The following is a 23,609-nucleotide window of genomic DNA, read 5'->3' as shown; positions in this document are numbered from 1 at the left end:
GTATATGTTTGTATGATGTAGTATGTTTAAGCGGATATTAGCCCTTGATGGCATTTGCAGCAATAAAGAAATTGAAATTGAAATTGAAATTGAATTGAAATTCTGGTTAGATCCCAATGTGTTTTAGTGGTAAAAATGAATTTGAGAGCTTTGACCTCAAGTAAAGTCTGATGTTGGAAGATCCGTGTCTGTCATAGACAGTTTTTGACATTTTAGATTAGGCCTACCTGTATAATAGACGAGGCCAATTTGTGTAAAAACCCAGGGGCCTTAAATCGGTGCTAAACGTGGGGGTTTTGTTCTGGTTTTGGTAGCTTTTAGGTGAGCACGGATCAGGTTCCTAAACGCTTAACAAATAAAATAAATAAATCTTATTAATATTGATTGATCGATATAGGTATATTTATTTCAGTTAGCTGCAAAGTTTATTTTTGCCTATAGATATAGATAACTATCATAAGTTTGTATATTACAAACATGATGAAACAACTATGTATGTGTGTAGAAAGATTGACATAATCCGATCTTTTTTACAGAAAAAAATTTTAACTCTGGGATTAGACGTACGCATTTTTCGAATACATCGCCATTTCAAATTTCAAACCTCCTTGAAAAAGTTCATCCTAAAACACATATGATGAACCGATCTGAGGATGGAATCGTCAGCCGATTCTCGGTACTAGAACCAATCTCCAATACAAAATTGGGCAGAAATTCATAATCAAAATCATGTAAAAGGTGTGCAAAAAAAAATTAATAGAGTTTTGGTTGCTAAATTGTTGGATTGGTAATAATTAAGTATGAAATGAGTAAATTAATTATATGTTTAGGTTTAGATATTATTTGAACAAAAAATATTCTTTTAAATGAAATATAAAATTGATGTCTACTAGAATAAGGCGTCGATTTTAAGTTCTTGATTGGCCATAATGTCCGTTTTGCTAAACGACAATCAATCAATCACTGATGTTGCGTTAACAATTATACAGTTATAGCGTCCTGAAAATGCAGTTCGTATACATTCTCATAAATACACCAGAGCCATATATATGGCTCTGAAATACACTCTCTTATGGCGCCCTCTCTCATTCGTAACACTCTGCAACAAAACATTCATGAAAGATGGCTTCCGTAGCAAGAAAAGATGACAAGGATTTAAAAGATGAAATATTGGAATTTGAAGATGTCGACATGGGTGAAAACTTGTTCACATTTCAAGGCGCAGAAATAAAAAAAGAGATACCAGATGAGCTAACAGCCACGTAATTATGCTATTTACTACCACCATAGGCGCGGCCTAGGCCTAGGCCTAGGCCTAGCCTAGGCCTAGCCTAGGCCTAGCTAGCTCTAGCCTAGCTAGAGTTAGGCTAGACTAGCTTATTAGCTAGCCTAGCCTAGGCTAGCCAGAAGAGAGCTAGCAAGGCCTAGTCCTAGTTATAGAATGACAATTTTTCTACCGATTTTCCTTTTTTTTATTTAAGAAAAATGTATGTTTTATGTTATCGTTCTAAATGTGTAGACTAGCAGTAGCAGTCTTTAGTGGAGTCTTACTTTTGTTCCTATTGATTTGTATTGATTGTTTAAAAAAAAATATTCCAAAACAAAGTTTATATTTCTTTATGTTTTCAGTGAAATAAGAAGTTTGTTATTACAGGTTACCTTATTTCAAATTTAGAAGAATAAATAAATGTTGGTCTTTTGTTTTCACAGCTTCTTTTCTGATGATGATGACAGTGATAGGCCTAGTTATCACAAACAGGGAAGAAGGAAACAGATTTTCGAAAAGGAGAGCAGGGGAACAATTGCTGAAATTTTTGATGATGAGAGTATGTATAGAGAAAGTGAAGAAGATGATGATGAGAGTATGGATGAAGAAAGCGAAGAAGAATATTACAATTGTGCTTGCGGTAAAGTTTTAATAAGTTTAGCAGAATTTAAAACTCACAGGCTAAGATGCAAAAAAGAAGAGAGTGATTATGAACCAGATCAGATCTCAGATTGTGATTATCCAGAGGATAGTGATGATGAACTTAAAGAAGAGCGTGGTGGTGAACCTAAAGAAGAGCGTGGTGGTGAACCTAAAGAGAGTGATTATGAACCAGAAGTGTCGGATAAGGCTTCAGATCGGAACAATTCAGAAGATAGTGTTGGCAAAGTACAATATGAATATGGCTGCTTCTGCTGTGATCAAACCTTTTGTAAGAAAAGTGATCTCATGAATCATTCATGCCACCTAGTAAATGAAGATGAAGATAATCTTGAAACTGATACTGATAAACCTACATCCAACAAGGTACATCTTAACAGTACCACTGGCACTGATGAAACGATTTCCAAAGAAAATGAAAATCAAGTTGATACTGGTAGCAATGAAGTACATGTTAACACCAGCAAAAATGATATTAAAAATCTTGATGGCTCTAATGAAAATGATGGCAACGAAAAGGCATGTAATGACAGTGTAAAAGATGATACCAATCAAACAGACGAAAAGTCTGCTAAAAACATTGATGACAATAAAAAGGCAGTTATTTTAGTGTGTCGTCCAACTGTATTTGCTCGAGTAAACAGCAGTGGAAGAATTGTAAAATACAACATGTTAGTTGTAAAATCAATGTATAGATGCTTTGAATGTAACCATCGAATATATGGTGCTACTGATTTTGGTTATCATAAATTAAGACATGAGAACGAAAAAGCTGGAGTGATATTTAAATGCAAATTCTGTCAGAAAAAGTTTCATATTGAAGCTGATCTGCAACTTCATGAAAATCATAGTCACTTGGGAAAACATTTGCCGTATAAATGTTCTCATTGTGATGAACAGTTTAAGACGTGCATTGCAGCTGATACTCATTTATTACACAAACATGACAAGTTTAGTGGACAATTTTTATACAAGTGCGTCGAGTGCTCTTCTTTGTTTCGGGATGTACCTCAATTCCAGAATCATATGGATATACACGTAACTAAGATATTGGAAAATAACTTTTCCTGCGACACATGTACAAAATCTTACCCATCTCAGTTAGCTCTTGCTCAGCACCAGTTGACCCATGAAAGATATGTGTGTGAGATATGTGGAAAGACTTATTCAAAGAGTCGACTTTTAATACATAAGAATTCACATGCAACGTTAAAAAAGTATGAGTGTCACATATGTAAGAAAAGGTTTGCGCAGAGGTCTAATCAACGAAAACATATGCGCATTCACACTGGGGAAAAGCCATATGAATGTGATATTTGTAAACAAACTTTTAATCATAAGGTCAGTCTAAAAACACACAAGAAAAGTAAACATAACATTGATTGGTGGGCGGCTAAGATAAAAAAAGAATGATAACAAAAAAGGATTATCATGTCTTCCTACTATGACACAATAATAGTAGTATAGTGTTTCCATTTGAATTTCAAAATGAGAAATAAACCATCTCAGTGGTACATTTTGCTGTAGGAGATCAGTAATGTATTGCAGAATGATACATGCCGTACAGTACATTACATCTGATTTGATTATACTGTATATGATCATTAAATTGTTTATTTTATACGCTGTAGTGTTGATATTTTTATTGCATGTTAAGTTTTACGTAACCTATTATTTTTCTATCTTTTTAAAAATGAAGTCACTAGAATATTGACACGCTGCTTCACTATTACACAGATACTAGTTTTAAATATGTTATTGATGTATCATTAAAGAATATCTCGGTTAAACATGAATAAATGTAAAAAAAGGATTTGCACCAATCAGAAATCAGCATACAGTGTCTCTCTCAAAATGTTACATAGTAAACACTTTTTATATAGAGGGTCAGGCAAAAGATAAGAAATTGTGCGTTTTGTAGCCCTTGCATTCATAAATACATCGATGGCGTTCCATATAAGACATATGGCGCCCTCTCCCGCCCGTACTGAAAAAGCATCATGTCGAATCAGTAACAACTTGTTTTTAATTCATTAAAATGATGCAGTTTACAAGAAAATAAAGGCGCATTCTTATGGTTTCTACATTCATCCTAACTCACGTACTCAGACTTACTATAGGCTCGCTAGTGTTTAAAGGCCCCTAATTATATGGCAGATAGGCGGCCTAGCCTACCTAGATAGTAAGTAAAGTAGAGTAGGCCTAGCCTAGCTAGGCTTAGTGGTACACTACAGTAGATGTACTGTATACTGTACAGTACTTAGTATAAATTAAAAGTAGGGCCAAAATCCATGCCATGTGCTCCACATCATACATGATGAGGAGGCGCAGTAGGAGTGGGCTGCCCTACTAACCTAGATAGGCCTAGGCCTAGATCATTAGTGTTTTCATTGGCTTTGAAAATGTGTGTTTCCATTTAAATGATTTATATTTGCTCTTAGTCTTAATAATAATAAAATACATGTGTATTCAATATTTTAATTTGAAACCGATTATCTCACAGTACTATATATATTTTTTACTTTCAGATATACAGTTAACATTAAACATTATTCAAACTACTGGATGTGAGAAACAAACGGCTAATTGCATCTACAGAAATACTGTAACTATGATCATTATTAGTGAAGAGGATGTCCTTTATTCATTTTATTAAACCAATATATTAAGTACATTATCATCTGAATTTCATTTACTGTATGATTGTCATGTCTTACACAGATGCAAACAAAGATGGACGAAGAAGAAGCAAGGAAGATAATACCAAAGCAAACCAAAGAAAAGAAAATGGCACTAAGTGATCTACAATTAAAACGAATGGCTGCAGTAAGAAAGTTTGCACTATTTTTTAGCAATAACATAAAACATATGAATCTCTTGGTGCAAATTTTGCAACCAAACAGTGATTTTTAATATGTACCTATTGAGCTGTTTATCTACTTATAGGTTCATACCAAGTTCATGCAACCCAAGTCTTGTCATCGTCCATTATATAGGGGGGTCAACCATTATGACTAAAATTAATTTCCACAATTATCGATTACATTTTTGAACCAAGGAAATTAAAATGACATAAACTAGTGTAGTATGAACATTTCCAGACTTTGTAATAATTACTATCTATACATTAAACAGTTCACAGAAAGATAAACATAACCATTACCCGAATGATAAATGGTAGATCCCAGCTTTCTAGCATTCAAACATAGGTATCTTAATTTGGCAATTTTAAATATAAAACACGATATATAGAACTAAATAACACCTAATAATTGTTCGTTATATATCAAACATTAGAATGATATAAAAATTAAAAAGGTACTTACAATTATATAATGCAAAAATTAACCCCAAACTTAGCTACAATCCAACGGTTTGCCAACTGAATGCTTGATAACACAGACAAACCCTATTTGAATTTTGCCGCGTTTTTGAGGATTTTTTAGATTTTTTCAAAATAGATTTTGTTATTTTGACACAGTCTATGTAAGGAATCTATGAATATTCAGCTTTCTTTTAAGAAACTATCCAAAATGATTGATGACCTACAAGTGATCTTAAATTGCAAATAAAACACTGTGGTGCTTTAGAAAATAGGTAAAAAATTGACCTCACACTGTGGGCGGGCAATGGATGGTGAGTTTTAAAATGTAAAATGGCACATACTTTTTGTAACTTTACAAATTAAAAACTTTTATCTTAATGTTCAGTATTGTCTACAGTTTATTTTGAGCTACTATCCAAAAGAATCCGATTTATAATAGCCGAGATATTTAGGTGGGAACATGAAAATCAAGTGTTTTGTAGAATATCACGATGCGAAATCAGTGGTATTCATGTCCCAGCGGAGTGTGTTGAGGCAATTTAGCTATTTCGTTGCTCAAGAGATTCATATGGACTTTGGACGATTTTTAGTGGATCCATGATTACTACACTGTTTTCCTAAATGGAAAAATCCTTCTGTACATGGCATAATCTAATATTTTTTTTTATTTACAGAGGATACAGATAATAATTGATAACCATTCTCGTGCATGTTCTCTTGAGAGCAAAAGTGGCAGTTCTAACACAGATTCTAACAGATCAAGAAGAGAAGAGCCAAGTACTTCTGTAAGGGTCTCAAAAACATGAGTGAAACGTCCTAAAAGAAAACACTGTATAGCTATGATCATTATTGAAAAGGCTGTCCTTTATTCATTTTATTAAACCAATATATAATACAACATCAACATCATCATCTGAAAAAAAAATGTTTTCATTTACTCATTGTCATGTCTTATACAGATGCAAACAAAGATGGACGAAGAAGAAGAAGCAAGGAAGATAACACCAAAGCAAACCAAAGAAAAGAAAATGGTACTAAGTGATCTACAATTAAAACGAATGGCCGCAGTAAGAAAGTTTGCACTATTTTTTAGCAAAACATAAATGACTTTGGACGATTTTTATTGGATCCATGATTACTACACTGTTTTCCTAAATGGAAAAATCCTTCTGTACATGGAAGAATCTAATATAGTTCTTTTTTTTTTATTTACAGAGGATACAGATAATAATTGATAACCATTCTCGTGCATGTTCTCTTGAGAGCAACAGTGGCAGTTCTAAGAGATCAAGAAGAGAAGAGCCAAGTACTTCTGTAAGGGTTTCAAAAACACGAGTGAAACGTCCTAAAAGAAAGCACAGTTCTAAGAATGCTGGTTCTGTCAATGCAAACTCTAGTTCTACTAGACCTAAAAGAGTGCTTAAACCAAGAAGTTATACCTACATGGCCACAGAAGAGAGCATAGATGAAGAAATTATGGATGATGACAGCGAAGTAAATTATTGTGATTGTGGTAGAGAATTTACAAACATGGCACAATTGGAACGTCATAGGTTAAAATGCAGCCACAAAGATAGTGATTATGAATTGAAAGAGTCTTCAGATAGCGCGAATGAACTCTCGGCAGAAAAGTCTGGCGAGTCTTCAACTATTGAATCTGATATTGAGCTGTGTAATGAACATTATGCTTGTTACTGCTGTGACAAATCATTCAAAATACTGATAAATCTTATTAAGCATTCATGTAATAAAGTTAACAAAGGTAAAAATCTTTCTAAAGATGAAGTATTTAACAGTACAATTGTCCAGGAAGTTGATGTTGTTGAAACACTTTCAAACAATGAAGAAGAGAGTAGCAACGGCAAAACTGACAAGGATAACCAAATTGATGGCATTGAAGTAAATCTTGACAGCACCGCTGGCAAAACTGATGTCCAGGAAGTTGATGTTGACGAAACTCTTTCTAAAAATGATGAAAATGGTAACAACTGCAAAGATGATAACCAAATTGATGCCATTGAAGTAAATCTTGACAGTACCGCTGGCAAAACTGATGTCCAGGAAGTTGATGTTGATGAAACTCTACCCAAAAATGATGAAAAGGGCAACAACTGCAAAGCTGACAAAGATGATAACCAAATTGATGCCATTGAAGTAAATCTTGACAGTACCACTGGCAAAACTGATGTCCAGGAAGTTGATGTTGATGAAACTCTACCCAAAAATGATGAAAAGGGTAACAACTGCAAAGCTGACAAAGATGATAACCAAATTGATGCCATTGAAGTAAATCTTGACAGTACCACTGGCAAAACTGATGTCCAGGAAGTTGATGTTGATGAAACTCTACCCAAAAATGATGAAAAGGGTAACAACTGCAAAGCTGACAAAGATGATAACCAAATTGATGCCATTGAAGTAAATCTTGACAATACCACTGGCAAAACTGATCTCCAGGAAGTTAATGTTGATGAAACTCCTTCTAACAGTGAAGAGAATGTTAACAACTGCAAAGCTGACAAAGACCATGATAATCAAATGGATGGCATTGAAGTAAATCTTGACCGTACCGCTGGCAAACTTGATCTCCAAGAAATTGATGCTAATGAAACACTTTCTAACAGTGTCATAGATAATGTAGAAAAAAAGGATGGCATCAAAGAACTATGCAACGGCGAAAGTGGCGGTGACAATCAAGTTGATTCCATTGATGTAATTCAATCTTGTACCACTGACAAAAATGATGAAACACTTCCCATCAGTCCCAATGCTGAAAATGATGACAATGAAGAGAAATGCATCATCAACCAAGATGATAATGAAATTTCAGCCAGTGAAATTGACGAAAAATCTGCTAAAAGACTTCAAGAAAATGAGATTGCTGCTGAAATTGAAAAGCAAGTAACAAGTGGTACATGTGTATTTGCCAGAATAAACAGAAATGGTGAAATTATAAAAACAAAGCGGATAGTATTAAATAAAAAATACATTTGTACTGAATGTAATCAGAAGTTGCAAAGTGCAACCGATTTTGCTTGTCATCAATTAAGGCATGAGAATGAAAGAGCGAGTGTCTCTTATGAATGCAAAGCCTGTCAGGAAATTTTCTGCATCAATGCTGATCTGCAACTTCATGAGAATCAGATTCATAATGGAGGACATTTACCATACAAGTGCCCTCATTGTGAAGAAAGATACAAGTCATTAACTGAAGCTGATGTTCATTTACTACGTACACATGATAAGTTTAGTAGTCACTTTCCATATAAATGTCAGGAGTGCATGGCTGTTTTGCAGTCTCCATCAAGATTCCAGAAACACATGGAAGTGCACGCAAACCAGAAGCTGCGAGAGAAATTTTCATGCAAGTTATGTGAAAGAACTTTTTTGTGTCCGAGTAAACTTCGTAAACATATGTTGACTCATAAAAAGTATGCATGCGAGATATGTGGAAAAACCTATTCAATGAGACGTCTTGGAGTACACATGGAATCGCACGCAACCGTAAAAAAGTTTGAGTGTCCTGTGTGTAAGAAAAGGTTTTCTCAATCCAGTAATCGGTCAAAACATATGCGCGTTCACACAGGAGAAAAGCCATATGAATGTAACATTTGCCAAAAAACTTTTAATCATAAAGTCAGTCTAAAAACACACAAGAAAAGTAAACATAACATTGATTGGTGGGCGGATAATGGTGTAATGAAAGTACAAGTAAGCGCAGAAGAGAAAAGAATCCTTAGATTACTCGGGAAAAAAACTTAATTTCTAGTAGAAATATGACATTTATTGGTATCATAACATGTATTTAATAATAATGGTAGTCTATTAGTGCCTAATACAATGTTTCTAAGCACAAAAAGGATCCATAAAATATCCTAAAAACCAAAAAAAAGATGAAAAGCGTATGAAATAGTTACACCACCTCCGTTTTCCAGCACTTTTAAGCTCCCATGTGAGAGCTCGCCGGATCAGTATTCACAGGAGCTCAAGTGAAAAATGCATCTGTCTGTCTATCCTATCCTACCAATAAATTTTATATGAATATGATATCTATTATATTGGCTATCCTATGATATACAGTTCTGTTTTGTAGCGTATGGTACCATAAAGATATTATGGTACACACTTCGGTGACTATTTTTAATAGAGAATTAAATTAGTTGGAATTTGTCTATATACAGCAGTTATATTTTCTGTGTTTTGATCACTGTTTGTTTAAAAAAAATATATTTTATTATTAATTACCAACTATACTCAAAGATACTATCTTTGCTATATTTACTGCAAAAAAGACACTACACGCAACGTGAGAGGGCGCTCTCATGTAAAATCTTAAGGAGGAGAACGAAAGAGGAATACATAGACTCACAATAAAAGGACAAAATAACAGGTAATAAACGCATTATATACTTATGAAAGTGCTATTCAGACAATTATGTAAATACGTGTTGTTATATTAGGTTGTTTAGAATAGATTTATTAACATTTATCTGTTGATTTTCTATAAAATAGCTAGGCTAGCTTCTTGGCTGCACAACTGATTTAATTTAATTTTCTGTCTGAAGAGGGAGGCTCGGCGCGAGCGTTCTTTCGATGTTCTTTCAACAAAAAATAGTAGGCCTAGGCCGGCTAGTCGCACCAGGCTTGACGTTTGGCCGCATAAATTTAGTATGGAACGCCAGGCGTGGTTGCATTGTGCCCTCCGTGGTATACATTATTCCATTCGAAAAAATAATAGTGCATTTGTTGCATTCCTATGTTAAAGATGTATTGTCCCCCAAAACATGAAAAAATAAAGATTAATAAAATCAGATTTTGAATAGGCAATTTCACAGTTTTAATAAAGTTATTCACTTCTGTAGAAAAAGACAAAAGAAATGGTTAATTTTAACCAAAACCATTGTCTTCCAGACAATTTAGGTATATTTGCTTTAAATTACATTTTTTTGGTGTAAAATGTTTTTTTTTTGGATCAAGTTTTTGGTCAAAGTGAATAACTATTATGACATGTGATATTAAAATGGCATATTCAACAACAAAAATTAAAAAAATTATTTTTTAGGGGGACAATATACAGTATCTTTAAATTACAATTATTGTATAATTAATTATGTTTGATCCATAATTTTTTTACATTTTTTTCCCCACATTCTGTAATATTAATATATATGCTAGCCTATTAATACTGTATATGGCTTCACAAACCTGCAAGGCCAGGAAATAGAAGGAGCATGATCGACTGTTCCGAAAACTCATGGCTAAATGTGCTGATAGCATTGTTTTTTCTTTTTAATGGTTACTTTTTTTTCGTTTCAGGGTACAGTAGCTGAATGCCAGTAAGATGGACATAAAAATAGAAAATGAAGATGATAGCTATGCAGAATATCCATCGACTTCTTGCAGTATGGATAACCAACATGTCGAACCAGAAAGCGACTCAAATACTGCCAGGATGCACCAACAGCTACTAGGGCTTGGTTGTAACATATCAATTGATAACATGTTGGAAATAAAAAAAGAACGTGAAAATACGATGTCAGATAATGAAAGTAATGCTGATACAGATGTGGATCCAGCACAGTCGCTTATTGATATAGAAGGGAAGATTATTCGAATAAAAACTGAACCTGTAGACGATACAGATGAAAACACTTGGGGACAATTTATGAGTCTCAAAAGAAAGAATAAACTATGTTCTGAATCTGGACAAGATGAAGCAACTGCAAGAAAGAAAAAAAAAAAGAAAGAAAGAAAATCAAGAGAAAATAAGAAAGACAATAACAAAGGCAATAAGGAAGAAATGGACTATAGAAATAGATCTAGTCCGTTATTAAACATAGGTAATCAACTGCCTAGATGGAAAAACATTGCGTCTGAATTTAAATTCAATGATGTAAAAGTAGCAGAAGGATTAATAGATAGGTAGGTTCCAAGTTGGTCGGGTTCTAATGTTTACATTTTTTTAAATGTCCAGTTTCCTAGGCCATCTTGGGAGGCTTGTATTGTGTCTCTAATAGGCCATTTTGATTTCTGAATTTGAGTCAAGTGGAGGTGCCAACAACCATACTATGCTCAATGCTCTCCATGATCATGGTACTGGATCAAGTAGAACTTGAATCTTCTTGGATAAGGACTTGAAATCTGTGCAAGTAACCTGTACATTGTGCTATACCAAAAACAATATCAATTATTAAAGATGTATTGTCCCTGTGACTAATTCCAAAAAAATAAGAAATAAAATATTTCAAAAAAAAGTGGGTCATTTTGAAGTATCATAATAATTATTAACTTTCTCCAAAAATTAGTCGGAAAAAAAATCATTTAACTGAAATACAGACGTTTTCTTGTTCAAAAAATAACTTTGATTTCCAGTCAAAGTTTTCGATCAAAACATATCTCATAATGCAACCTGCTTGTTTGGCTACTCTGTATGCATAATCTTAAAACTTCCTCGCGATCTGTGTGAAAACACCTTCTCAACCGTGACGAGTTGTAAACAATCCCTAATTAGCATCATGCATAATGCATACTTGTGGTTTGAAATCTTTGTTTTGACCTTCATTTTTTGTGTTTCAAGGGACAATACATCTTTAAATGATTTTTCATCAATATTTTTTTTCTATATAGTTATTACTATGTGAAACGAGGTGATGCTGCAAAAGCAATGTTTGGTCAACAGTATATCAGGTGGCTGAAAGTTAGGAAAAGTCTAAATTTGAACACACATGAAGAGTTATCAGAATTTCTTTTAAACTCGTAAGTAAAGCTATAAAAAAAAATTTATATAAATTTGTAAATAAAAGTAACATTTTTGTAATATATTGTATGAAGTTTTGCATTGCAAAATCAATATGTTGATATAAAATTCTGTAATATTCACAACTTTTGAACACAAGTTGAAGGCCAAGACCTGGCTTTATTTCACCAATGTGTGTTGCCTATATGCTGTGATTCTGTATCTGGAAAATGAGCAAATGTAGATTAGGCCCTCTACAGTATGGACTCACAACAACCAGCGACTAGCAAGATCAGAGCATCTACATCAGTGATCTACTCTTTTTGATCATGTTCTTTAACATGCACACATCCCATTCTTAGAATGAGGCAATTAGAGTAAAGGATACAATGAATATGGCACAGACAGAAGCTTGAACTTGTGCCTTTCACGAGATACTATGCTATTATGTCATCACTCCATAATACATTTATTATTTCAGTTATTATTCTAAGATGTGTACAACGCAGCAAACACCTGAAGAATCGTAAGTTTCATTGAAAAATAGTTTTGGGACACAAAAATCTAATATTAAGATTTCTCTATGATTTTATAAATCTTTTGTAATCTAAGCGTAAATATAAAAAAACATTGAATCAAGGAATGACAACAAAATAAGGTATCGAACCAGAAGTATTAAAAAGATGTTGGAGTCATGTCATACAGTCTACTAATAGGCAAATATTGCTAATTTATTTATTTAATTTCAATGTGTGTTGCCTATATGCTGTGATTCTGTATCTGGAAAATGAGCAAATGTAGATTAGGCCCTCTACAGTATGGACTCACAACAACCAGCGACTAGGAAGATCAGAGCATCTACATCAGTGATCTACTCTTTTTGATCATGTTCTTTAACATGCACACATCCCATTCTTAGAATGAGGCAATTAGAGTAAAGGATACAATGAATATGGCACAGACAGAAGCTTGAACTCATGCCTTTCACATGATACTATGCTATTATGTCATCACTCCATAATACATTTATTATTTCAGTTATTATTCTAAGATGTGTACAACGCAGCAAACACCTGAAGAATCGTAAGTTTCATTGTAAAATAGTTTTGGGACACAAAAATCTAATATTAAGATTTCTCTATGATTTTATAAATCTTTTGTAATCTAAGCGTAAATATAAAAAAACATTGAATCAAGGAATGACAACAAAATAAGGTATCGAACCAGAAGTATTAAAAAGATGTTGGAGTCATGTCATACAGTCTACTAATAGGCAAATATTGCTAATTTATTTATTTATTCATTTTCAGTGTCACTACCACTTCAAACCAGAAAACAACTAAAGAAAGGTAATATATTTTAGGCTTTAAGCTTACTTGCTAATTAAATGATGTATAAGAGTATGAAAAAACTACATAATGATGTTTTAGTTAGAGGGGGCCTAATTACTGATTACTATAGAGCTGCAGAGTTTTTTATTTTTTTATTCACACCAATCAGAACAGTGTTGATGTTCCGTTGTGTGAAACACACTCGTTTGGAAAGAGCTGAAGTCACATTATGAGACACTGCAATTTTAATAACGGATTACATGGTTTCCCATCAATCTTTATATTTGCCGTAATCTTATGTAAAATATGACTGCCATGGTTACGATTGTAATAAACATATTAATTTAGTGTGTATTAATTCTATTTTATTTTTTTTGTAGTGATTCAACTCCTCGTTCATCAAACAATAGACAGTCAGAGTAAGATTTATTTTCCTTATATAAAGTGTTACTAATACGCTTTTCACATCTGCGTAAATTGTTACAACTTGTTACAAGTTGTAACCAGGTATGATCACCAGCTTTCATACACACATACACGAACCCTGAGAAATCTCAAGTATCGTCATTGCATAGTTGGGGAGCTATTTAATTAATACTGTGATTCCAGGACAACACATATGTGCAGTACAAACTTTCAGAAGAAAAGAATCGGCCTCTCGTCTGTGTGTTTTTTTTTACCCCTGCAAAATCTCGCGAGATTTTCCAGAAAATTGTATTCACACTATCCTGGTTACAAGTTACATTTTGCAGATGTGAAAAGGGTATTAGTATACAAATATCTGAAGTAATTAGATATATGTTTTTTTTAGTGCAGTCATGCATAAATTAGTTTCTTAAATTTTTTCAAGAAACACATTCTTTATGCTTAGCAGGGTCCATTCATTCAGTCTGAAGGAACTTCATGATTGTAATGTGTTTTATAATGAGAATACTGAAATCATAATAACTCTTTGTCTTTCATTTATGTGCTTGTGCAAAACTGTACCGGCTTGCTTTGTATCGTAGACATTTAAACAAATGACATATTTCAACAGAGTTTTAACAATCCAATAAATACAAATGTGATTTGATTTTTTAAATAGTACTGTATACTCTTAAATATAGCTTGTAATGTACAGTAGTGATAAATGAATGACACTTGGTCGTTCTACAACTTTTTATTTTATCATGTCTCTCAGTGAAATTAATTAAACCATGGTTACATTTTAATTTATATTATTTGAATAACACAATTTAGATTGACGAAAAGTACTGTATTTCGAGATCAATATTTTACATCACTTTACCACTATATCAACAGATAAACACAAGATAAATAATATTTTATCTCATTTTTAAAAGTGTGTATAGTGCAAAGGTTTTTTGTTAGCTGTATTGATTGGAGCTAGAAAAATTGACAATGTTGGCCTAATCTGTTCGCGTCGTCAGTAACCGCGTTAGAACCATGTATGTCGACAAAACAAACCACCTACCTATGATCAATAACAGACACATCCTGTAATTTGATTCTAAACTAGGCCTAGCCTAACAAACATGGCGAAGAAGGAGGCTGCTATATGGTCAGATGATGAAACTCATCACCTTATAGATATTTGGAGTGAGTCTGAAATAAAAAATGAATTAACATCCAACAAAAATACAAAAGATGTTTGGAACAAAATTCGCTTAAGGTTGGTTGAGCTTGGACACACCGAGAGACCTGACATTGAAATTCGCTGTAAAATGAAGAACCTATTACAAATGTACAGAGGGCCTTTCTTCACTATAAATCGTCAATTCAGCACCAGAATCCACGAATTGATGGTGGACTTATCAGCCAAAGAAATTGCTTTGTTAGAAGAAAACGTAGGTAAGTTGACCTAATAGAAAACAACTATAGTGAAGTTAGGTAACATTTGGTATTTGTATGCTTCATTAGGGAAGTAGTGACAGTGACACTGAAATAATCTGAAACCTAGTGGTGAACATACATTAGTACTTGCAGGCTGAAAAAAATGTTGGTTTAGGGTCGGCCCTATAGTTAATTACAGATTTCAAGTAAAGATGTATATTGAAACAGTGGAATATGTTGTATTGTTAGGCATATTACTGTGCAGTAGATGTGAAGACTGTAAATCTATGATGATATTTTTTGTTGTTGATTATTAGTTGTTCTTAAGAAATATGTTTGTTTAGTTTGAACATCTATTGAAGCTAATATTTCTGTTTTTTCTAGAAGAAACTCTTACTGAAGAAAAAGATAATGATAAAAGAATAGAATGTGAAGTAATAGAAGAAGATACTCAAGAAGTACAGAATACAAGCAAAAATGATAATCAGGCTGGAACTAGCATTGTGAATCCGTGTGAAATTAGCACCATAATTGCAAAAGAAGTACAATCTTTATTTTTAAATAAAGCTGATGGCAGTATTGATGAGGATAATGCTAACTTGATTTCAAAAAGAAAAATGACATCCTACTGGACAGATTCTGAAATCAATGACCTCATTGAAATCTGGAGCCAACCTGAAATAAGAAGTATAACTGAATCAAGTAAAAATGTTAGTAAACAATTTGTTTGGACTGAAATCGCACAAAGGTTATCTTCAAGATGTCATAATAAGACCTGGAAGCAAGTCAAGCAAAAAGTTAAAGACCTGAGGGCAGCATACAAGATTTGTCATTATTCTGGTCCACGCTCAGAAACTGAAGTCTTGAAGGTATTTCCATTTTATCACAAAATTCAAAATTTAATGAAGAAGTCCCTCTCAGATGTGCTTGGTAACAGCTCAGTAGAAGAAAATATCAAGAGTCTAGTACAAGATGATGACGACGACGGTAAGTTTTTAATTTTCTATATATTTGTTTTAATTACTCATAATTCTTAAACTCTGATCTTTCTAGTCAATATTATGAAATACTGTGTTATTTAACATTTACATTAGTTTTATATTTTTTGACACAGATTCTAGTATTCTAAGTGATGAAGAAAGTTTCCTCGATGAGGATGAACAACAATCGGATACAGATAATGAGTTTGATAGATTGAGGAGAAACATGAACATTGAGAGCACAAGCTTTGTTACGCAGCGTCAAGATGAAGCACCATTAGCCAATAAGGACCAACTTGAAAGAAGAACTTTAAATAAAAAGAGAAGAGCGTCAAGGTGGTCAGATACCGAAACCTATAATCTGATAGAAATTTGGAGTGAACCTAAAATAAGGAGGGTAATTGAATCCCATCGAAAGAGCAGTAAAAAGTGGGCCTGGAATGAAATTGCCAAGCGGTTAACTTGCAGTCCTCATAAGCGAACATGGATGCAAGTTCAGATCAAAATTAAAGGTTTGAGACAATCCTTTAGGCTCTGTAATGAGAATCCGAAATCAGAATTTGAAATTATGAGGGTGTTTCCATTTTATTACAAACTCCAAGAATTATTTAAGCAGTCATCATCGGATGTTCTGGATAACACCGGAGAAGAAGAAGGTATTGTTTTTTTTTAAATCTCTTTTTATTTAGTGTAACTATTGTTTTATTTTATTTACAATAGTAGCCTTGGTAACCAATGATTGACCAATGATTATTGACTTAGTTATCCAGATTTACATCTATCTTCTGAAATGTCTTAAATCAAAAATAAAAACAGAACTGCAGTTTTTGTTTTATTTACAATGTTTTACCCTTCAAACAATGTACTGTATGTTAATTTATATTTGTATATTTGCAACATTTACCATATAATTTCAGATTTTGAAGATATTGTGAGTGATGAAGAATTTGGCCAAGATGAAGATGAAACATTTGATCAGCATCCAGAGATCGAGCAACCATTTGATAATAGCGAGATTGAAGAGCAGCTATTGACTGATTCGAGTGTGGTGGAGTCTACTCATAAAAGAAAACGAGATATCAATTGGAGAGATACTGAAATCAATCACCTTATAGACATCTGGAGTGAACCAGATATAAAACACATTACAGAGTCAACTCATAAAAACAAAACAAAGGCTTGGGCTAAAATGGCCAAAAGGTTAGGAGATCGTGGTCCTTATATTAGAAACTGGATTCAGATTCAGCACAAAGTAAAAGACCTGAGGAGATTATACAAGCTATATCAGGATAGACCAGAAGCTGAAATCGTGAAAGTTTTTCCATTTTACTTCAAAATGAAGGAGTTAATAAAGAAGCCTTTAGCAGATGTATCAGACAGCATAAAAGACAATGCCAGTACTTCAATGAATGATGGTAAGTTGCGTTGTGGATTTTGTAAAGTATATTGTTTTTGTGTGCTTTGTTTGTTTGACAGAAAGCACTACTGTAGATAAGTTTATTATTGTAATGAATAAATCAAAATTAAATTGTGATTTCAGCTTTAAGTGATGAAGACCATTATCCATGTCAGGAGGATGATTTTTTGGATGAAAATGAAGAGATTGATAATGAAGTGATCCTGTTAGATAATAAACAGTTGAGTCCACAGTTACACAAGAACGATTTGAATCAAGAGATTCATGTTAAACAACTTGAAAGTAGTAAAATGAAAGAAGATCTCTCAAAACAGAAGAGAGTCAATTGGGCAGAAAAGGAAGTGAACCTTCTTTTAGACATTTGGTGTGAACCTGATATCAAAAGAGTAATAGAATCAAATGAAGCAAAGAAAGATACCTTTGTTAAAATTGCAAGGCGTTTGGCAGACTGTGGTCCTTATTATAGAAATTGGATTCAGATTCAACGCAAAATAAAAGATCTAAGAAGAACGTTCAAGGTTTTCAGTGAAGCTGGTCCACCATCGGAAGTTGAAATCTTTAGAACGTTTCCATTTTACTACAAAATGAAAGTTTTAATGAAATCCTCTTCAGATGTTCCTGACAATGTTGATACTTTCATTGAAGATGATAGTAAGTTTCTTTTTTTGTTCTGTACTCATTTGTAATCTAAACAAAATGTGCGGGTTAAAATGTGTACCACCACATAACAAGACTACAATTAAATTATGATTTCAGGTTTAGAGCACTCTCGCATCTTAAGTGATGAAGAAAATTATCAGGGCAGAGACGAAGATGTTTTGGATGAAAATGAAGAGATTGATAATGAAGAGCTTTTAGATAGTAAACAGCTACTTAACAAACAGCAGGAAAATACTGAACCAGACAACAAAGAAGAAAATCAGGAAGATCAAATTGTGGATGAAAGTAATGAGATGAGAGAAGATGATTCAAAGATTTCAAAGCAAAAACGAATTCTTTGGACAGAAAAAGAAGTCAACCACCTTTTAGACATTTGGTGTGATCCAGAAATCAAAAGGGTAATAGACTCGCATGAAACAAAGAAAGGTACATTTGTTGAAATTGCTAGACGGTTGGCAGACTGTGGTCCTTATGATAGAAATTGGATTCAGATTCAGCGCAAAATAAAAGATCTAAGAAGAGCGTACAAGGTTTTCAATGATGCTGGTCCACCATCGGAAGTTGAAATCTTTAGAAATTTTCCATTTTACTACAAAATGAAAGGTTTAATAAAACCATACTCTTCGTATGTTCCCGAGAATGTTGCTTCTTCCGTTGGAGATGATAGTAAGTGTCTTTTCTATTTCCAAAAACCTCACAGAACCAGGCATTTTGTACCAACAAAAATTATTTTCTAATTTTGAAAATTTAACTATGGGTTAGCCCAAGTGTAAAGAGATTAGCAATTAATGTTTTTGTAGAATAACAATGTTTTGTTTTTTTGTAGAAGTAGGTTTTGAGCTTTCCTTTGTACTCAGTGATGAAGTAAGTTCTCAATATCCTAACGATGGAGAAGTTTTTGATGAAATGAAGGAATTTGATGATATTGAAGAGCAGATTATGTGTAGTAAATCACTTGATAACAGCAACCAACATGCCACCATGCAACCTAATAGCAATGAAGAGGAGAAAAATGACAATAAGTGGCAATATATGAGAGAACATGGAAACATTCAGCAAAATTGTGTCAATGAAAATAAAAATGAAGCTGAAGAGATGAATAGAAACCAAATGGAAACTAAGCAAGATCAAACTTTAAATAGAAGAAGAGCATTCAATTGGGCAGATATAGAAGTCTACCATCTTTTAGACATTTGGGCTCAACCTGAAATCAAAAGTGTATTAGACTCGCATAAAACAAAGAAAAGTACATTTGTTGAAATGGCAAGACGGTTGGCAGAATGCGGTCCTTTTTATAGAAATTGGATTCAGATTCAGCGTAAAATAAAAGATCTGAAGAGAGCATACAAGGTTTTTAATGATACTGGTCCACCGTCAGAAACCGATGTCTTCGCAACATTTCCATTTTACTATAAAATGAAAGAACTATTAAATTCTTCCCTAGACAACTCATTAGAAGAAAATGTCAGTAGTTCTTTTAAAGATGAGGGTATGTTTAAAAAACCTTTATTGCTTATGTTACCAATACTTGCTTTTGAATTATGTTATTTATAAACTTTGCTTCCTCTAAAGTATTTTATTTAGTTGAAATATACAGCTTATGAACATCTAATTGTTTGTATGATATTTTGTTTCTGTTTTTTAATAGATTTTCAAGAAATTAAACAAAAATCTGTCAACATACAGCAACATGGAAAAATACAAGAGAAAGATCAGCAACATATGTTTTGTCAGCAATTTAATGTAGATGAAAACAAGGAAGGAAATTTCAGTATACAGAAACCAGAAAACACGCATCCTGAGGACATTCAACGGTTTGTAAACTTACAACCAGAAAACAAACTTGAAAACTTTCCACATGGCAGCAAAGATCAACCGTTATTGTTGCAGCAGCTTGGACATAACAACACCCAACCTGGCAGCAAACAAAATGTATCAGGAGAGGGTGAGAAAGAATCTACTGTTCTTAGAAATATCCTAGAAGGGCCTAAACAGCAATTTCAAGATAACAAAGGTTAATTAATTTTTTTTTAAATATTTGTTTACAATTGCACTTAAATTATTGAAAATACTTTTGAAATTAGCAGGCCTTGTCTTTTTAAAATTGTAGGTGTGCTACAAATTGCACTCCTCAATACATTTAGGGGTGCTGTAGGTGTGCTCTTTGTACTTTGGTGTGTACAAATTTACCAAATTTAGGCGCGTTGTAAATCGCTCTCCTCAAGGGCAGTGTTGGAGTGTGTTAGGCGAGTGATCACACTCACTCGCCTGAATTAGTATATATTAACATTCTGCTTAATTAAACTGTATTTATTTTCAATTATTTTAGATGAAAAAAGAGAGAAGGAAACACTTTTGTCAGAAAAGTCATTTCTAATTTTGACTAGAAAAATGGATGGGATAGCTTGGAGAAATACTAGAACATTTACGTCTTCCGCAAGCAAAAGAAGGCAAGAAAAAAGGCTAGAGAAAGCAGAAGAAAGGTATATGACTGGTTTATTGGATTTTATGAAACAAGATTTAGAAGATAGAAGACTTGCCGAGGAACGGAGATCTAAAGAATTTCAAACAATGTTAGCAGCTTTAAGAAGAAACTTTGATCCAAATATGTGCACAAGTAAAAAGGATGGAAATACTAATAGCTGATTTAATGTATTCAAATTTACTGTAGTAACATTGTGGTATTACAAGTACTAATTTCCTTTAAAAAGGGAAGTAGGTAAGCTTAGGTTCAATCGAACATACTTCCATTTTTTAAAGAATATTACTTTGTGTACTGCAAGACTTATTATCGATATACTAATAGTATATAATTAATAACACATTGTTCCAGTAGATTGAACAATGAAATTTGGCAAAAGTAGTGACACATTATTATATACTCTAATTGTTGATATATATTTAAAACATTCTCAGTGTGATCATCATGATATTAAAATCTTCATCGTATGCCTATAATATAGGCATACAATGTAAAATACAATTTCACAAAATAATGGTTTGACGACCATATAGAGTATATTATACACTATATGGTCGTCAAACCGTTATTTGTGGTACAGAAAACCTATATCTTTATTTAAAATAATCATGAAATGGTAAAATTAGAAAAGGAAAATGCAGCCTCATATTGTATTTCCAATCAGTAAATTATGTATTAATTCTACATTAAATTAAATGATTTATTTAATATATATTTGATTATTTGTTATGTGTTTCCACTCATTGCATGTCTGAAATGTCCATATCCAACAGGGTACACAAATGCCATTGCTGGTGAAATAAAACAATGACATTAGCTCATCAAAAGATATGGTTTGCATCAGTATGGATTGTGTTGTGTATCGAGGCATTTAATTTAGTTTTCAACTAATCAAATGGTCGATGGCACGTTTGTGGATTTTATCAGTAGTGAATTTAGTATCAAGGCATTTTATTCGTTGTATTTAATATTTTCTAGGGTTGACGTTGATACATTCTATGACATACTAAAATGTGCATCCTGTGGTGGTGAATGGTTGAATGAAAAAAAATTCAAGGAACATGTTGCCATATGTAACCGCAGTCGAATGGTGGTTAACAAAGAAGTACTAGTATTAAATGCGAATGACTTTTAAGAACTTTATGGTGAAATTCTCTATTGAACTCTCTCTCACATGAACACGAAACACAACAAAATAAAGTTGTTCAAATGTGGTAAATGTAAGATGACATTCGGAGAGAAATCGGTATTTGATATTCACATATAGAAATACACCAGAACAAATATCCTCTTCAGACGTGCATTTAATAGGTTGCGATGTAATATGGTAGACCTATGGTAGTACTCCCAAATAAACACTGAAGAAAGACATAACGTTGTATGTTTTGCATGGCGAAATCAAATGTTGATATAAAGTTTGCGGTACACCACGTATATATAGTTGAGTTTCTCGACATTTCGATCAATATACTTTGATAGTTCTTACTCCTGAGGACGATCAAAGTATATTGATCGAAACGTCGAGAAACTCAACATTCTTTTCATATATATAAGTACAAGTACAGTAAAAATGTAAAATATTTACTTTCTGTCTCAGTTGTATTTATTGAATTTGTTATTCAGAAGTTTTGTAACGTTGTTACAAAACATCTCAAATTATGTGCAAGTCTATCCAATTCGTTGAGTGGTGCTGCAACACGTATACTATTGATTGTAAGTGTGCGCACATATTGAACCAAGCAAATAGTTAGCCATCCTCACAAATTGTATCATCGAAGTGAAGCAATGGATGTCTAGTAACATGTTATGTCTTATTGATGACAACTGAATTTCTTATTGCGGCGTCCGTCACTATATGCAAAGGCTGATAAATGTCTCTCTTCAAATGGGCAATATAACCGTAAAACAGTGTAAATCTATCAAGGTTCTTGGGGTATTTTTTGATAGGGTTTAACTCAATTTTCATTAACTAACCAAAAATATCGTTGACAGCCATCGGGTGTGGCTTGTATATCAATCATTTTACTCGTTGTATTTGATATTTTCTAGGGATGACATTGGAAATGCAGATTACACGTTCAATTGTGCATCCTGTGGTGGTGAATGGCTTAATAGAAAGAAATACAAAAAGCATGTTGCCATATGTAACCGCAGTCGAATGGTGAAACACGTAGTTGAAGCTGATTGCGCCATAAATGCAAATGTAGTTACCTATGATGTTCGTGATGATGGTAGGTTGGTTGAAAAGAATCAAAGAAAAACTATTCAACTTCTAGGATTGAGTAGAAAAGAAACAATTATAGAAAAAAAGTCACACCAAGCTAAAGACGCTACACAGAAAAGTTACAAAGCAAAAATATGTAATGAGCATCTCCCTAGTACCTCTAAAAGTTATATTGATAGTGTTGGGCATGATGCTAACACGGGAAGGAACCCTTCCTTGTTCAATTGCGAAAAATGTCGGAAAACGTTTGCCACCGAGAATTCATTGATTGGTCATATTTGCCAAAGTATTAAAACTAAACTTTCTCTTAAACCAGACAAGACACGCATGCACATAGATACGACACCTAAAGATTATAAGCGTGTTATAAGTGTTATAGATGCGATGAAATTTTTCGAAAATAAATCACTGTTAAATATCCATATGAAAACACACAGAGATGCAGTGCCGGAAAAAAACGAGTTAATTTGTTCACTATGTGAAGAAGTCTTTCTGAATAGAGTCATTTTTAAAAAGCACATGAACTCTGTTCACAAAGAAGTGGAGTGCAATGTTTGCCAGAAAGTCTTAAGTAATGCAGAAAAACTGAAGAGACACATGAAATTCATGCATGACGAAACGAAGCCTTTTCAATGTGATTGGCCTGTGTGCAGAAGGAATTTCGAAAACAAATCCAAGTTAGATAATCATATTA

At 33.2% G+C, this 23,609-nt stretch overlaps 4 protein-coding genes across 6 annotated transcripts in view; 3 read left to right on the top strand and 1 right to left on the bottom strand.

Annotated features, from left to right (window-relative positions):
* The window catches only part of LOC144840108 (inositol hexakisphosphate and diphosphoinositol-pentakisphosphate kinase 2-like), a 230,941-nt gene that overhangs the window by 32,635 nt on the left and 174,697 nt on the right, over positions 1-23,609 (bottom strand). The gene's annotated exons all lie outside the window — the stretch shown is intronic.
* Positions 1,113-3,550, top strand: LOC144840153 (uncharacterized). Its single transcript, XM_078695860.1, has 2 exons — positions 1,113-1,262; positions 1,711-3,550. The coding sequence occupies exons 1-2, from the start codon at positions 1,123-1,125 to the stop codon at positions 3,338-3,340; spliced, it is 1,770 nt and encodes a 589-aa protein (XP_078551986.1). The 5' UTR covers positions 1,113-1,122; the 3' UTR covers positions 3,341-3,550.
* On the top strand, positions 3,910-9,430 carry LOC144840133 (uncharacterized). The gene is made up of 6 exons (XM_078695820.1): positions 3,910-4,109; positions 4,456-4,532; positions 4,649-4,753; positions 5,927-6,037; positions 6,212-6,319; positions 6,468-9,430. The coding sequence occupies exons 3-6, from the start codon at positions 4,649-4,651 to the stop codon at positions 9,012-9,014; spliced, it is 2,871 nt and encodes a 956-aa protein (XP_078551946.1). The 5' UTR covers positions 3,910-4,109; positions 4,456-4,532; the 3' UTR covers positions 9,015-9,430.
* Positions 9,501-21,790, top strand: LOC144840090 (uncharacterized). 3 transcript variants are annotated; one of them, XR_013611842.1, is made up of 17 exons: positions 9,501-9,642; positions 10,569-11,174; positions 11,880-12,008; positions 12,470-12,514; positions 13,027-13,071; positions 13,299-13,337; positions 13,700-13,738; positions 14,839-15,170; positions 15,537-16,139; positions 16,267-16,788; positions 17,050-17,547; positions 17,673-18,200; positions 18,306-18,875; positions 19,036-19,698; positions 19,858-20,223; positions 20,539-20,928; positions 21,670-21,790. XR_013611842.1 is itself a non-coding variant. In XM_078695763.1 (16 exons), the coding sequence occupies exons 2-16, from the start codon at positions 10,594-10,596 to the stop codon at positions 20,853-20,855; spliced, it is 5,271 nt and encodes a 1,756-aa protein (XP_078551889.1). In that variant the 5' UTR covers positions 9,501-9,642; positions 10,569-10,593; the 3' UTR covers positions 20,856-21,403. The 3 variants fall into 3 exon arrangements, 2 of the variants coding, with proteins under 2 accessions (XP_078551889.1, XP_078551881.1); XM_078695763.1 differs by lacking the exon at positions 21,670-21,790 and having other exon boundaries at positions 19,042-19,698; positions 20,539-21,403; XM_078695755.1 differs by lacking the exon at positions 21,670-21,790 and having other exon boundaries at positions 20,539-21,403.

Source organism: Antedon bifida, chromosome 1, assembly GCF_963402885.1.
Source record: "Antedon bifida chromosome 1, ecAntBifi1.1, whole genome shotgun sequence".
In the NCBI taxonomy this organism is placed as follows: Eukaryota; Metazoa; Echinodermata; class Crinoidea; order Comatulida; family Antedonidae; genus Antedon; species Antedon bifida.
The sequence above is the reverse complement of the archived record's forward strand: the minus strand, read 5'-3'. Positions and strand labels throughout refer to the sequence as shown.